Here is a 15,540-nt window from a genome sequence, read left to right on the forward strand (position 1 = left end):
CCTGGGAAGATGGCTTAGTGGTAGAGTGCTTGCCTAGCATGCATGAAGCCCTGGGTTTGATTCCTCAGCAACACATAAACAGGAAAAGCCAGAAGTGGCGCTGTGGCACAAGTACTAGAGTGCTAGCGTTAAGCAAAAGAAGCTCAGAGATAGCGCCTAGGCCCTGAATTCAAGTCCCAATACTGGCCAAAAAAAAAGCATAGGCATTGCACTGTACATATGTCAGTCCTCAGAATACTCTAGGAGCCAGATTCAGTAATTTTTCGCACTTTACAAGTAATTGAGCTGAAACTGTCATTTAAACAGACTCAGGCAGTTTGCCTATAGAACTTAAGGTTCATGCCACTCTGCTGTTCATTCAGATAATGGCTCATATTACAAATTAGGGGCATAATAGATAGTCTTAGGTAGAATTATTAGGTTTAGTGGGGGCGAAGCTAAATCACATATTAGATGATAGAAAGTTATGTATAGTAAGACTGTACAAACATAAAAGTTTTCGTATAAATGGGGTATTAAATTTCCTAAATTAAAAATGACCCTTGGGAGGGGGTAGCGGGGTAGGGGGAAGGGTGGGAGATAGGAAGGATGGGAAGGGGAAACAAAGGAGGAGGCAACAATGCTTGATAAGAAATGTACTCATTATCTTGCCCATGTAATTGTAACCCCTCTGTATGGTATTTTCACAGTAAAAATAAATGACGCTTAGTATTGATTCTCAGAATTGAGAACTTGCTTATCTTATTAAAATAATAGTACTCATTGTCTTGCCCATGTAATTGTAACTTTTTGTTGTTGTTGTTTTTTGGGTCCGGTAGTAGGGCCTGAACTCTGGGCCTGGGCGCTGTCCCTCAGCTCTTCAGCTCAAGGCTAGTGCTCTACCACTTGAGCCTCAGCGCCACTTCCGGCTTTTTTCTTTTTGCTTATGTGGTGCTGAGGAATCGAACCCAGGGCCTCATGTGTGCAAGGCAAGCGCTCTACCACTGAGCCACCTTCCCAGCCCTGTAATTGTAACTTCTCTGTATGGTATTCTCACAATAAAAAAAAAGTAATATACAATATAAAATAGTAGTACACAAATAGTATTTACAAATAATTGTAAATTATGAATTAGAGGATACTGTTGCAGTTTTTTTTTTTTTTTTTGGTTGGTTGTGGGGCTTGAGCGCTGTCCCTGCGCTCTTCACCTCAAGGCGAACACTCTACCACTTGAGCTACAGCTCCACTTCCAGTTTTCTGGTGGTTTATTGGAGATGAGTTTCACGGACTTTCCTGCCTAGGCTGACTTTGAACGGCGATCCTCAGATCTCAGCCTCCTGAGTAGCTAGGATTACAGGGGTGTAGCTAGGATTACAGGGGTGATTCACCCCTGTAATCCTAGCTACTCAGGAGGCTGAGATCTGGGGGTTGAGGTTTGAAGCCATCTCTGACAGAAAAGTCCCTCTGAGACTTAATTTTTTTTTTTTTTTTTGCCGGTCATGGGGCCTGAACTCTGGGCCTGGGCACTGTCCCTCATCTCTTCAGCTCAAGGCTAGCGCTCTACCACTGGAGCCACAGTGCCACTTCCGGCTTTTTCTGCTTATGTGGTGCTGAGGAATTGAACCCAGGGCCTCATACATGCGAGGCAAGCACTCTACCACCTAGCCACCTTCCCAGCCCCCACTGAGACTCTTTTTTTTCCCCCCCATTTCTTTAATTTATTGTCAAGGTAATGTACAGAGAGGGGTTACAGTAAGGTAATGAGTATATTTTCTTGTCAAACCTTGTTACCCCCCTCCCTCATCTGAGGGATGTTTCTTTAACTTTACAATTCTTGAACCAGATGAAAATTTGAAGCCAGATATCATCTTATTTTTTCTATTAATAAGGTTTTTTTCATTGTGAAAATACCGTACAGAGGGGCCCACTGAGACTCTTAATCTCCAATTAACCACTCAAAAACTGGAAGTGGCACTGTGGAGCAAGTGGTAGAACATTAGCTTTGAGCACAAAGAGGCTCAGGGACAGTACCTAGGCTCTCAGTTCAATCCTCACAACCAAAAAAAGAAAAAACAAGCTCTGGGTTTGGTGGTGTGGTATATACTTATAACCATTGGGAGGATGACCCAGAAAGATTATGAGTTTGAGTCTGGCCTGGGCTATTGAGGGAAATTGTCTCCAAGAAAAATACTTTTTAACATATATTTACTGTCCCCCTCCCCAATATGATGTTTTCTAACAAGAAATTGAAATTTTGCAGCATAAATGAAAATTTCTCTACTCTTAGCTGTTTTTTTTTTTGTTTTGTTTTGTTTAAGTTTTATTTTTAGGTAAAGAATCCAAAGGAATCCTGAGAAAACGTGTCTCTTTTTTTTTTTTTTTTTTTTTTGGGGGGGGGTCTAGTCATGGGGCCTGAACTCTGGGCCTGAGTGCTGTCCCTCAGCTCTTCAGCTCAAGGCTATCCCTCTACCACTTGAGCCATAGCACCACTTGCAGCTTTTTTCTTTTTGCTTATGTGGTGCTGAGGAATCGAACCCAGGGCTTCAGGCATGCAAGGCAAGCGCTCTACCACTGAGCCAACTTCCCAGCCCCGTCTCTTTTTTTGTTGTTGTTGTTGTTGGTCATGGAGCTTGAACTCTGGGCCTGGGCACTGTCCCTGAGCTCTTCAGCTCAAAGCTAGTGCTCTACTACTTGAGCCACAGTGCCACTTCTGGTTTTCTGAGTAGTTTATTGGAGATAAAAGTCTCATGGACTTTCCTGTCCAGGCTGGCTTCCAACTACAATCCTCAATCTCAGTCACCTGTGCCTGGCAAAAACTTATATCTTACATTGAAAAATAGAAGACACATTCTTTTTTTTTTTTTTTTTTTTTGTGAGTATTGTGTGGCTTGAACTCTGGGCCTCTAGCTCTTGCTTGGCTTTTTCCACTTAGAACTGGTGTTCTACCACTTGAACTACACCTTGCTGGAAGAGTCTCTTGGATTTATCTGCCTGGGCTAGCTTTGAACTTCTGTTCTCAGATCTCAGCCTCCTGAATAGCCAGGATTATAGGTATGAGATACTAGTACTGAGCAAGGGACACATTGTTAATAGAGATAACTACCACTCTATACCAAATACTGGTGGTATCTTCCTTACTGACTGTTAACTTTGTCATTCTGCAATTGTCTGGAAACCAGTTACTTGTGGAAGAAGAAGAATAAAGAGCACAAACCAAGTAATTTTTTCCAGTGTTCACAATCTTTTTTTTTTTTTTTTTGTCGGTTGTGGGGCTTGAACTCGGGGCCTGGGTGCTGTCTCTGAGTTGTTCAGCTCAGGGCTAGTGTTCTACTACCTTGAGCCACAGTGCTACTTCTGGTTTTCTGGTGGTTAATTGGAGATAAGACTCTCACAGACTTTCCTGCCCGGGCTGGCTTTGAACTAAGATCCTCAGATCTTATCCTCCTGAGTAGTTAGGATTACAGGCCTGAACCACCAGTGTCCTGCCAGTGTTCACAATCTTCAACTTTATTTCATTCAATCAGTGGGACTTACTGAGCACCATATTGGTAATGAACAAAAGATGCAGTCATGCTATAAATTAGCTTATAAGTAGCCTTCAGTATAATTTATGGTCATATTATGGAATATTTTACAAGGCAATTTATTAATGTATATTAAAATGTATTTTAGGTTTAGGAAGTTAAGGTTTGTGTTTTTTAATTATTATAGAGGTGCTGTATAGAGGGATTACATTACATGAGTCAGGTAATGACGTATATTTCCTTTCATATAATGGCTTCTGTTCCCTCACTCTTTACCAGTCCCTCCCTTCTGTACCCCCAAGTTGTATAGTTCACTTTCACCAGTGTCCAGTGAGCTCTACTGCTGCACATTTTCACTTTTTTTCTTTGAGTTCTGTACCCTCCCCAACCTGTCCAAAGATGTACTCTTGAATACAACATATATATAAGGTAAAAAGACAGAATCCTCAAAAACTTAAAAAAAAAAGTTAAAGAAAAGAAAGTCTCGTTTCCATATCTTTGTTTCATATGTATATTATTTTATATAAATATAAACCACATAGGCATTGTGTCTTTGTGTTTCTCTGCTAAGAGTATCCTCTTTTGGTCTCACTGTGTGTGAGTATTTAGACTCCTGTATAATTTATTGTAGATTTGTGTCATTTTTGTTACTACTGTGACAGATACTTAAGAAATAACCTACAAGGAGGAAAGGGGTTTTTGGCTCATTTGAAAGATTTCAGTCCAGAGTTAGATGATTATATTGCTTCATCTTAAGATAAAGCAGAAAATTATGGTGTGTGTGTAGGTGTGTCCAGAAAGCAGAAGGAGAAAGGAGCTGGGAGTAGGGAGGTGCAAGAGAGGCATGGCTGTGCTAGTTAGACTTCTTTTTTCTCCCCCTTTGTTTCAGCCAAATCAGGTCTCTTGTCCCCCATCTCCCCTAGTGTAATTTATTAATTACAATTAATTACAATCAGGTTAATCATGGAGATCATAGTTTATATAAAATGCTCCTCAGAGCCGGGCGCTGGTGGCTCATGCCTGTAATCCTAGCTACTCAGGAGGCTGAGATCTGAGGATTGAGGTTCAAAGCCAGCCCGGGCAGGAGAGACCATGAGACTCCTATCTCCAATAAGCCACCAGAAAACCGGAAGTGGCGCTGTAGCGCAAGTGATAGAGCGCTTGCCTTGAGCTGAAGAGCTGAGGGACAGCGCCCAGCCCCAGAGTTCAAGCCCCACGACCGACCAAAAAAAAAAAAAATGCTCCTCAGCTTAATGTAAAAGTGTAATTTAGGTGTTTTGTTTTGTTTTGTTTTTGCCAGTCTTAAGGCTTGAATTCAGGGCCTGGGCACTGTCCCTGAGCTTGTGGGCTCAAGACTAGCACTCTATCACTTCTGCCTCTGCTGCCCTTTTAGCTTTTTGGTAGTTAATTGGAGATAAGGGTCTCACAGGCTTTTCTGCTAGGATTTACAACATGAGCTACTAGTTGTAATTTTTTTATTTTTGTAAAATGTTTGCTTTTGCATATCTTTCTTGTGAATTTAAAATAAGAGGAAAAATGTGATCCCATATTTATGTCAGTACCAGACTAAAACCCATTATTACTGAATGTGACTTTTTTGGGGAGCGGGAGGGTGGCTAGTTATGGTGCTTGAACTTGGGGCTTAGGTATTGTCCCTCAGCTTCGTTTTCTCAAAGCTAGCACTGTACCACTTGAACCACAGTGCCACTTCTGGCTTTTTCTGTTTATGTGGTAATAAGGAATAGAACCCAGGGCTACATGCATGCTAGGCAAGCACTCTACCTCTAAGCTGCATTCCCAGCCCTGAATGTGACTTCTTAAGTTATCTATGAAAATGAGAATGACTGTGATTTTAACAGAGACAAAGGGCCTAGAGATCATATTGACTGAAACTGGTACATGTATAGACAAATATTGAAATCAGAAGATTTTTTCAACTATTATCATCTTGAATATTTTACTGTGTTAAGTTTAAAACTCCTAATTTCTCTCCATTATATATATGCTTCTTAGAGATTAGAAAACTAACCCATGGTTTTCTTTCAGTCCTCACTAGGGTCTTCATCATCCTCATTCCAGTCAGTGAGTTCCTATGGACCGTTTGGCAGGATGCCAACATACAGTCAATTCAGCCCAAGTACATTAGTTGGGCAGCAGTTTGGTGCAGTTGGTGTTGGTATGTGGTGCTTTTTCTTGTTTGTCTGTTCTTCCTTTACCACAAAGTTATTGAAGTGTTATGTGATATTTCTTTTGTAACTTCATTTTATGGTATTAAGAATATGAGTTACTATATTAAGATTTTTTTTTGCCAGTCCTGTGGCTTAAACTCAGAGCCTGAGCACTGTTCCTGAGCTTCTTTTTTCTGAAGGCTAACATTACCACTTGAGCCAAAGTGCCACTTCTGTTTTTTTTTCTATTTATGTGGCGCTGAGGAATCAAACCTAGGGCTTCATGCATGCTAGGCAAGCACTCTTAACGCTAAGCCACATTCCCAGCCCAGATTTTTTAAGAATTTGATTGGGGCCAATAGCTAGCATTTACTCAGAGCCTAGAACTTGCTTGACAGTTGTTCTACCACTTTTGCCAGGCCTACAATCTAAAAAGGTTTTATTTAGTGTTCTGAGTGATTAGTAGTTTCATGGAGATCAGTTTTCAGAATAGGCATCTGTTGTAAAATTAGATGTATCTAGTTAACAGATTTCATTTAGTGTTATTTTAAAGTTACGTAAGACATGTCTACTTAAGATGAAGAGTTTTTCACTGGGTGCTGGTAACTCAATTTGTGGTCCTGGCTACTTAGAAGACTGAGATCTGAGAATCGTGGTTCAAAGCCAGCTTAGGCAGCAAAGTCTGTGAGACTCTTACCTCCAATTAACTAGAAAAGACCTAAGTGAAAGAGCACCAACCTTGAGTGGGAAAAGCCCTGAGTTCAAGTCCCAGTATTAGTATTCATGCATGCCCATTTGCATTCACATACATACAAAATAGAGGAAAGAAAATGAAAATGACCACTACTGTAGAAACTTAAAGATTGGGCTGGGAAGGTGGCTCAGTGGTAGAGTGCTTGCCTTGCATGCTCAAGGCCCTGGGTTCGATTCCTCAGCACCACATAAGCAAAAAGAAAAAAGCCGGAAGTGGCGCTGTGGCTCAAGTGGTAGAGCACTAGCCTTGAGCTGAAGAGCTGAGGGACAGTGCCCAGGCCCAGAGTTCAGGCCCCACGACTGGAATAAAAAAAAAAAAAAAGAAACTTAAAGATTATCCTGGATGGGTATTTCAGTGAATGAGGCCTAGAAGGGCCTCTGTGGCTTATATGGCCCAATTTTCTTTCTTTGGACACCTTTCTTGAGGAAAGAGTGAAGATGGAATACTGTTTGTTGTCTTAGAACTGCTGAAAAAGCTCCTGGTCATTTGTACAGATACATGAAGCGTAATCTTGGTATAGAGGTTACCATTTCAGCTACTTTGCAATCGTACTTGTGTGTCCTTGCTGGTACAGATACCCACATGTGTTACTGTTTGCATCCAGGGTTCACCCTACATTGCCATAAATTTTGTAAATTATTTGGAATACTTTAATGAATTCCCAAGATCATTAATTTGTACCGATGCTATTGGAGATAAGCAAATAGCAAATACTACTATATACTAAAGGTGTTAAACTTTTTTTTAAATGTTTTTATCATTTGAAAAACCTCTTCAAGCTGGAAACTCCTTGACATCTTTTGGAACAGAATCGTCAAACAGTGGTACCTTGTCCCAAAGTAATACAGTTGGTTCTGCCTTTACACAAGACACAAGATCTGTAAAAACCCAGTTATCTCAAGGTAAGCTGCTTGTTTTGCCTTTATAGTAGTTTTTTTTCCTTTCTCTAAATATAAGAGCTTTTGTAGTTTATCAACTGCATGTATAATTTGTATTTAGTTTAATTTTATTTTTTCCAATTACTGTGTGGGAATAAATGTGTCATTAATGACTTCCACTATCAAGTCAGTCCCAGACTCAACTCTACAAGGAAAGGTGCCCAATAAGTGAAATATCTTGAGGAAAGAGGCTCTTACCGTTCTGTAACATTTCCTTGATATTTTTCTCAGTGTGGACCACCCCAACAGGAATGTATATACTGCTTCTGGAAAATGTGGGTCCTCATTAACCTCTGCTCTGTCCAAAGCCCTAGAACCTGGTCTTCTCTGCTTTTTTGTTGTTGTTGTTGGTCATGGGGCTTGAACTGGGCCTGGACGTTGTCCCTAAGCTCTTTTGCTCAAAGCTACCCCTTTACCATTTTGAGCCACAGCACCACTTTCACTGTTTTTGAGTGGTTAATTGGAGCTAAGAGTCTCACAGGGACTTTTCTGCCCAGGCTAGCTTCAAACCACAATGTACAGATCTCAGCCTCCTCAGTAGCTCGGATTACAGGTGTGAGCCACTGGCACCCAGCTTCTCTGCATTTTAATAGGCTTCCAAAAAGGTGCTGTTTCTTTCCTTTAAAAAAAAAAAAAAGAATAAATTTTTTCCAGCCAGTCTCATCACCTTCAGAAGTATAAAGACCCCATATCTGTTGAATCCACTGCTTAAGTTTGGTATGATTGGCTTATTGCTTAATGTGTTTCATTTAAGCAATGTAAAGTCACTTAGAAAGATGGGATACTTTCAAAGATACATTGGTTTATTTATTCAATGCCATATCAGGGTTTGAAATCAGGCGTATGCCTGCAATCCTAGCTATTTAGGAGATTAGGATCTGGAGGGTGAACAGTTTGTTGTTGTTTTTTCCTTTCAGTTGTGAGGCTTGATCTCAAGGCATGGGCACTGTTCCTGAGCTCTTTTTGCTCAAGGCCAGCACTCTTAACATTTTGAGCCACAGTGCCATTTCCAGTTTTCTAGTGGTTAATTGGAGATAAGAGTCTCTGTTTCTGGGTGCTGGTGGCTCGTGCCTCTAATTTTAGCTAGTTAGGAGGCTAGATCACAGTTCAAAGCCCAAGCAAGAAAGTCTGTGAGGGCTGGGAAAGTGGCTCAGTGGTAGAGCGCTTGCCTTGCATGCCTGAGGCCCTGGGTTCGATTCCTCAGCACCACATAAGCAAAAAGAAAAAAGCCGGAAGTGGCGCTGTGGCTCAAGTGGTAGAGTGCTAGCCTTAAGCTGAAGAGCTGAGGGATAGTGCCCAGGCCCAGAGTTCAAGACCCACGACTGGACCAAAAAAAGAAAGTCTGTGAGACTCTTTTCCAATTAACCACTAGAAAACCAGATATGGCTGTGTGGCTCAAAGTGGTAGAGTACTAACTTTGCGTGAAAAGCTCAGGACATTGCCCAGGCCCTGAGTTTAAGCCCCACAACCAACACAACAAAAAAGTCTCAATGGACTTTCCAACCTAGGCTGGCTTTTTTTTGGGGGGGGGGGGTCTTGAACTCAGGGTTTGAGCGCTGTCCCTCAGCTCTACCACTTGAGCTACAGCGCCACTTCCAATTTTCTGGTGATTTATTGGAGATAAGAGTTTCACAGACTTTCCTGCCCTTTGAACCGAGATCCTCAGATCTCAGCCATCTGAGTAGCTAGGATTACAGGCATGAACCACCTGTGCCCGGCTCCTAGGCTGGCTTTGAACCATGCTCTTTAGATCTCAGCCTCCTTAGTAGCTAGGATTACAAGCATGAGCTACCAGTACCTGGCTGAAGATCACAGTTTGAAGGTAGCTGGGGCAGAAAAATCTGAGACATTCCATCTCTAGTTAACCAGCAAAATGCCTAACTCTTAGAGGTGTGGCTGATAGAGAGCTAGCATTGAAAGGTAAAGCCGAGTGAGTGCACGTAGCCCTGAAGTTCACAATATTGACAAATACAAATAAAATACATGGGGGTGGGGGGTGGAGGGGTGAATGTGACTAGCTTCTATGAAGAAAAATAAAAATGTAGTAGAGGGCCATAAAAGAAGTAAGTAGGAAGAAAAGTATCTATTCCTCTATAAAAGATTTGATAATGATAAGTCATGTTTATTCTACCGTCAATTAGTACAAGTGAAATTCAACAGAAAAATCTTTCTTTAAAATAAACATAGACTGAATTTACTTTAGAAAGCTTCAATAAATGGTCTGTTGCCTAGGAGAACTGTTGGTGGCACATGCCATCATCCTAGTTATTCAGGAGCCTGAGATCAAAGCCAGTCCTGGCTGGAAAGTTTGTGAGACACCAACAAGAAGCCAGAAGTGGAGCTATGGCTCAAAAGGCTAAAGGACAGCACTCAGGCTCTGAGTTCAAGTATCTGCATGCATGCTTGCATATACGCATGTGCGTACACACCTATCAATGTTTGACTTACACTACTCATAAACATAAAATATATCATATATACTCTACTAGTTAACAATGATAAATAAAAGTAAAAATAAACATGGAGGGCTGGGAATGTGGCTTAGTGATAAAAGTGCTTGCCTAGCATGCATGAAGCCCTGGGCTCGATTCCTCAGTACCACATAAACAGAAGAAGCCAGAAGTGATGCTATGGCTTAAGTGGTACAGTGATAACTTTGAGCAAAAGAAGCCTAGGGACAATGCCCAGGCCCTAGGTTCAAGCTCCAGGACTGGCAAAATAAAAATAATGTATAATAGGACATGTGGGGGCGGGGGGGAGGGAATGAGCTTACCTAATAAAATATATGTTTATAAATGAGTTTGAGCTAGGCGAAGTGGCTTTGCGTAATCCTAGCTAGTTAGGAGACTGAGATCTGAGGATTGCTGTTCAAAGCCAGCCTGGGCAAGAAAGTCCATGAGACTTCTATCTCCAATTAACAAAAAGCCAAAAGTGGAGCTATTGTTCAAAGTGGTGGAACACTAACTAGTCTAGCCTTGAGCAGAAAAGCTGAGGGATGGTGCCCAGGCCCTGAGTTCAAGCCACAAACAGGCACCAAAAAGGAAAAAAAAAAAAAAAAGTTTAAGAATAAATTTTAATAAATGAAACAAAATGGAATAATCAGAAACTGTTCCATTAATAGGAATTTAAGGGCTTAGAGTTAGCTCAGTGGTAGAATGCTTGCTTAACCTGAATGTGTGAGACCCTAGGTTCAACCCCTGCACTAAAAATTAATAATAATAATAATTTAGTTGAAGATACTCTTTTGTGGGTCGTGGGCCTGAACTCTGGGCCTGGGTGCTGACCCCCAGCTCTTCAGCTCAAGGCTAGCACTCTACCACTCGAGCCACAGCACCACTTCTGGCTTTTTCTGCTTATGTGGTGCTGAGGAATTGAACCCAGGGCCTCATGCATGCAAGGCAAGCACTCTACAACTGAGCTACCTTCCCAGCCCTTGAAGATACTCTTTTTAAATTAGTGGAGAAAGACTAGCTATTCCAGGAAGTGGTTTGGGGGAAGAAAACTACCTGATGAGTTAGGAAGAATAACTATAGATTCTTTTTCTCACCCTGAACACTTTTAAGAATTTTTATTTTATTTATGTTTTGTCAGTTAGGTTAGGGGCTTACACTCTGGGCCTGCGTGCTGTCCCTCAGCTCTTCAGCTCAAGGCTAGTATTCTACCTCTTGAGTCACAGTGCCCACTTCCAGTTTTTTGTTTATGTGGTGCTGAGAAATGGAATCTAGGGCTTCATGCATGCTAGACAAGCACTCTGCCACTGAGCCACCTTCCCATCCGAGCCTGTATTTAATATCACCAACTTACATTTGTGGAATATCACAAAATGGAAGTTAAACCTTTAACTTTTAACTTTGGTTAAGAACAAAAAGAGTGGGGCAGGAAAGGTGGCTCAGTGGTAGAGCGCTTGCCTTGCATGCCTGAGGCCCTGAGTTCGATTCCTCAGCACCACATAAGCAAAAAGAAAAAAGCCAGAAGTGGTGCTGTGGCTCAAGTGGTAGAGCGCTAGCCTTGAGCTGAAGAGCTGAGGGACAGCGCCCAGGCCCAGAGTTCAGGCCCCACGACCGGACCCCCCCCCAAAAAAAAAAAAAGAACAGAAAGAGTAACTGAATGGTGCTTTGTGTTCAAGTACTTTGGGTTTGTTCCTACTACATCACGTGTATTTCTCTAATGATAGTAAATTGCCATAGTGATTGTAATAGTAGAAGAATTTAAAGGCTGGATGCTGGTGGCCTATACCTGTAATACTAACTACTCAGGAGGCTGAGATTTGAGGATGGTGGTCCAAAGCCAGGCAAGGCAAGAAAGTCCCTGAGACTCTTACCTCTATTAACTACCAGAAAACCGGAAGTGACACTTTGGCTCGAAGTGGTAAAGCACTAGTCAATGAGCAAAAGAGCTCAAGGACAGTGCCTGGGCTTTGAGTTCAAGCCACAGAACCAACAGAAAAAAGAATTTAAAGCTGGGTGTGGTGGCTTATGTTGGGAATACTACTTAGCTATTCAGGAGTTTTGAGATAAAAGGACTGCAGTTCAAAGATAACAGGCAGGAAAGCTTGTGAGACTATCTCCAATTAGCTACCAAAATAGCCAGACAGAAGTGGAGCTGTGGCTTAAATGGTAGAGTGCTAGCCTTGAGCAAAAAAGCCCAGGAACAACATCCAGGCCCTGAGTTCAAGGCCCAGGATCTGAACCAAAAAAAAGAATTTAAATATACAAGAAAGGAATTTGTTAATTGATCTGATTACCCCATTGGGGTCCGGTTGTGGGGCCTGAACTCTGGGCCTGGGCGCTGTCCCTCAGCTTTTCAGCTCAAGACTAGCACTCTACCACTTGGGCCACAGCGCCACTTCGGGCTTTTTTTTTTTCTTGCTTATGTGGTACTGAGGAATTAAACCCAGGGCCTCAGGCATGCAAGGCAAGCACTCTACCACTGAGCCACCTTCCCAGCCCTTCCATAATATTTCTGAGTAACATAATCTTTTCTCAAAATATGGGTGTTTTGTAGGAGATATATATGGATAATATATAATTTTTATTGTAGGTTGTGTGGTTTGAACTCTGAGCCAGGGTGCTGTCCCTGAGCTGATCTTCAGCTCAAGGCAAGCGCTCTACCATTTGACCCATAGCGCCAATTCTAGTTTTCTGGTGGTTAATTGGAGATAAATGTCTCATGGACTTCCTTGCCCAGGCTGGCTTTGAACCATGATCCTCAGATCTCAGTCTCCTTAGTAGCTAGGATTAGAGATGTGAGCCACCAGTGCCTGGGTTTTTTGTTTGTTTTGTTTTTGCCAATTCTCTGGCTTGAACTCAGAGCCTGGGGACTGAACCTCAGCCTTTCTGTGATCAAGGGTAGCAGCACTCTACCACTTGAGCCACAGCGCCACTTCCAGCCTTTTCTGTTTATGTGATACTGAGGAATCAAACCCAGAGCTTCATGCAAGCTAGGCAAGTACTCTACTACTAAGCCCACAAGAGATAATGAGACCCTGAGTTCAAATCCCAGTACCAACAAACATGTAAAAAAACTTATCTCCTTAAATCGTGTGTGGTATGACATATCTGCACTCTCAGCACTGAGAAGGCTGAGGCAGCCAGATCATAGAGTCCACTTAAGTTCAGAGTAAACCTGGGCAACGTAGTGAGATCCACACCCCATCTCCAAAAAAACAAAACAAAACAAAAAAACCCTCAAAGCAAAGGAGTTTAAGCTTTGTAATCCCAGCTACTTAGGAGGTAGAGACCACAATGTGGAGGCCAGCCTAGGCAAAAAGTTAAAAAGTCCCCGTGTCAACTATTTTTCAAAAGGCTGGGCATGGATGTCACACACTTGTCATCCTAGCTATATGAGGAATAAATAGGATCAGGTAGAATGGAAGATTGTATTTTATGCTATAAAAAGAAAAGGAAGGGGGAAGAAAGAAACAATAAATGATTATAAAATGATTTCTTGAAAGTCAAAATTTATTCAAAACCATGATTTATTGCTTTAAAAATCAGCGGAAAGGGCTGGGGATGTGGCTTAGTGGTAGAGTGATTGCCTAGCATGCATGAAGCCCTAGGTTTGATTCCTCAGTACCATATAAACAAACCTGGAAGTGGGTGCTGTGGCTTTAGCCTTGAGCACAGAGAGGCTCATGTACGGTGCCCAGGCCCTGAGTTTAAGCTCCAGGACCAGACCCTCCCCCTGCCCCAAGAAAAAAATTGGTGGAAAAAGCATTTCTTTTAATGATAACTTAATTTTCAGGGTTGTCATGGTAACTACAGTTTTTGACTTCAAGTGATTTTTTTCCCCCATTCTGGAAATGCATACTTTTGTGACTATATACTTTAGTAAACTTGGGGAACATTGCTAATAAATTGTCCATGGAAATCAATGGCATCAGAACTCAATGATTCAACAGTTGTTGGGAGACTGCAAATGCTTGCAGTAGCATGTCGGGGGATCTTTGTGCATAAAATGAGCGTAATTTTTAACACCATGTTACATATCATGTAATAAGAGTTCTCTGAGTGGACATGTACAACAAACATTGTAAGGGCAAAACGTGATGAGAGTGACTTTCATTCTTCAGTGCACAGTGAGTAGGCCCTGATACAGAAGAAAAATGAAATGTGTCAGCACAAACTTGAAATTTAAGAAAAGCTTGCCAAGAGATTGTAAAAGTCGTAAAGAATGCCAATGGCTGCCATCTGGCTATCTAAATTTTTTTGATTTTTTATTTATTTTCCCAGTCTATTGTGTGTTAAGATCCATTTCCCTCACTTTCCTCCTCCTTTACTGTTTTGTGATGGAATTCAGCAAGAGTTCCTGCTGGGAGTCACCTACAGAAAATACTAGAAATTGAAATGTGTCTATATACTCTTGTTATTGGGGAGGATGCCTCCATTTGAGTGTTTACAAATGTGATCATTGATATTAATAGGGAACAGCATATGTCAGTTCTTTGAAAAACCATTCTATTTGGTAAAACGCATAATGTGGTGGTGGATATTTTTGTTTGCTTGGTTTGATTTTTGAGGGTTTTGTTTTTTGTGTTTTGGGTGTTTTTTTTTTTTTTTTTTTTTGGACAGGTTAAGGACTAGACCATTAAGGACCATCCTAGGTTAAAACTGATCAAATTTGTGCTGAGTTTGATTTTTTTTTTTTTCCAAGCCTAGATTATTTTGAAATCCCCGATTAGGATAGTTTCTTATCTTTTGGTTACATTTTAGGTCGTTCAAGCCCTCAGTTAGACCCTTTGAGAAAAAGTCCAACCATGGAACAAGCAGTACAGACCGCCTCGGCCCACTTACCTACTCCAGCACCTGTTGGGAGAAGGAGCCCTGTATCAACCAGGCCTTTGCCATCTACCAGCCAGAAAGCAATAGAGAATCAAGAGCACAGGCGAGGTAGAGCTTGAGCTGTTTACTCTTCCTTAATTGACTCATCAACATTTTCCACTCTCCGTATTTTCATTTAGAGAATTTGCTTTCTGTGAATGATCCTGAAAGGATTATATAGAACAATTTCATAGATTGTTTAGGGGCTGGGAATGTAGCTCAGATGTACAGCACTTACCTAGCACGCATGCAACCCTGGGTTCAATTCCCAGCACCACAAAAAAGAGAGAAAGGGAAATTTTTTTTTTTAAACCAGGAATGATGGTGCATACTTGTAATCCCAGCACTTTAGTAGGCTGAGGTGGGAGGATTATGAGTTCAAGACCAGCCTAGGCTATATAGCAAGAAGCAAGACCCTGTCTCCAACAAAAGCATTTGATTCAAGTGATGATGGGGATTTAGTTTTGGGAACTTAAGTTTTGTTTGGTAGTGTCTCCCTCCACCCCTCATTTCAGACAAAAATAGAAGTTTTTATTATCCTCAGTTAATTTGTCCCTTTGCGTGTTTCCTTGTGCAGCTGAAGTACACAAAGTGTCAAGGCCAGAAAATGAACAACTTAGAAATGACAGCAAGAGACAAGTAGGTAAGTTACTTAGATAAAAAATAAATCCTTTCCGGGCAAGGTGGCTTATGCCTGTAATCCTAGCTACTCAGGAGGCTGAGATTTGAGGATCGCAGTTCAAAGCCAGGCCAGGCAGGAAAGTACATGAGACTCTTATCTCCAGTAAACCACTCAGAAAATAGGAAGTGGTGCTTTGACTCAAGTGGTAGAGCACTCACCTTGAGCTGAAGAGCTGA

At 41.6% G+C, this 15,540-nt stretch overlaps 1 protein-coding gene across 4 annotated transcripts in view; it reads left to right on the forward strand.

Annotated features, from left to right (window-relative positions):
• Positions 1-15,540, forward strand: part of Lsm14a (LSM14A mRNA processing body assembly factor) — a 40,244-nt gene that overhangs the window by 15,201 nt on the left and 9,503 nt on the right. For 2 of the 4 annotated variants that reach the window (XM_069998574.1, XM_069998575.1), the window contains exons 3-6: positions 5,550-5,679; positions 7,205-7,327; positions 14,575-14,751; positions 15,260-15,325. In XM_069998574.1, coding sequence (XP_069854675.1) covers positions 5,550-5,679; positions 7,205-7,327; positions 14,575-14,751; positions 15,260-15,325 — 496 coding nt within the window. The remainder of the gene's footprint in view (positions 1-5,549; positions 5,680-7,204; positions 7,328-14,574; positions 14,752-15,259; positions 15,326-15,540) is intronic. The other 2 variants (XM_069998576.1, XM_069998577.1) reach the window with 1 other exon arrangement.

Source organism: Dipodomys merriami, unplaced genomic scaffold (genome assembly GCF_024711535.1).
Source record: "Dipodomys merriami isolate MVZ:Mamm:240054 unplaced genomic scaffold, mDipMer1.0.p SCAF_52, whole genome shotgun sequence".
Lineage (NCBI taxonomy): Eukaryota > Metazoa > Chordata > Mammalia > Rodentia > Heteromyidae > Dipodomys > Dipodomys merriami.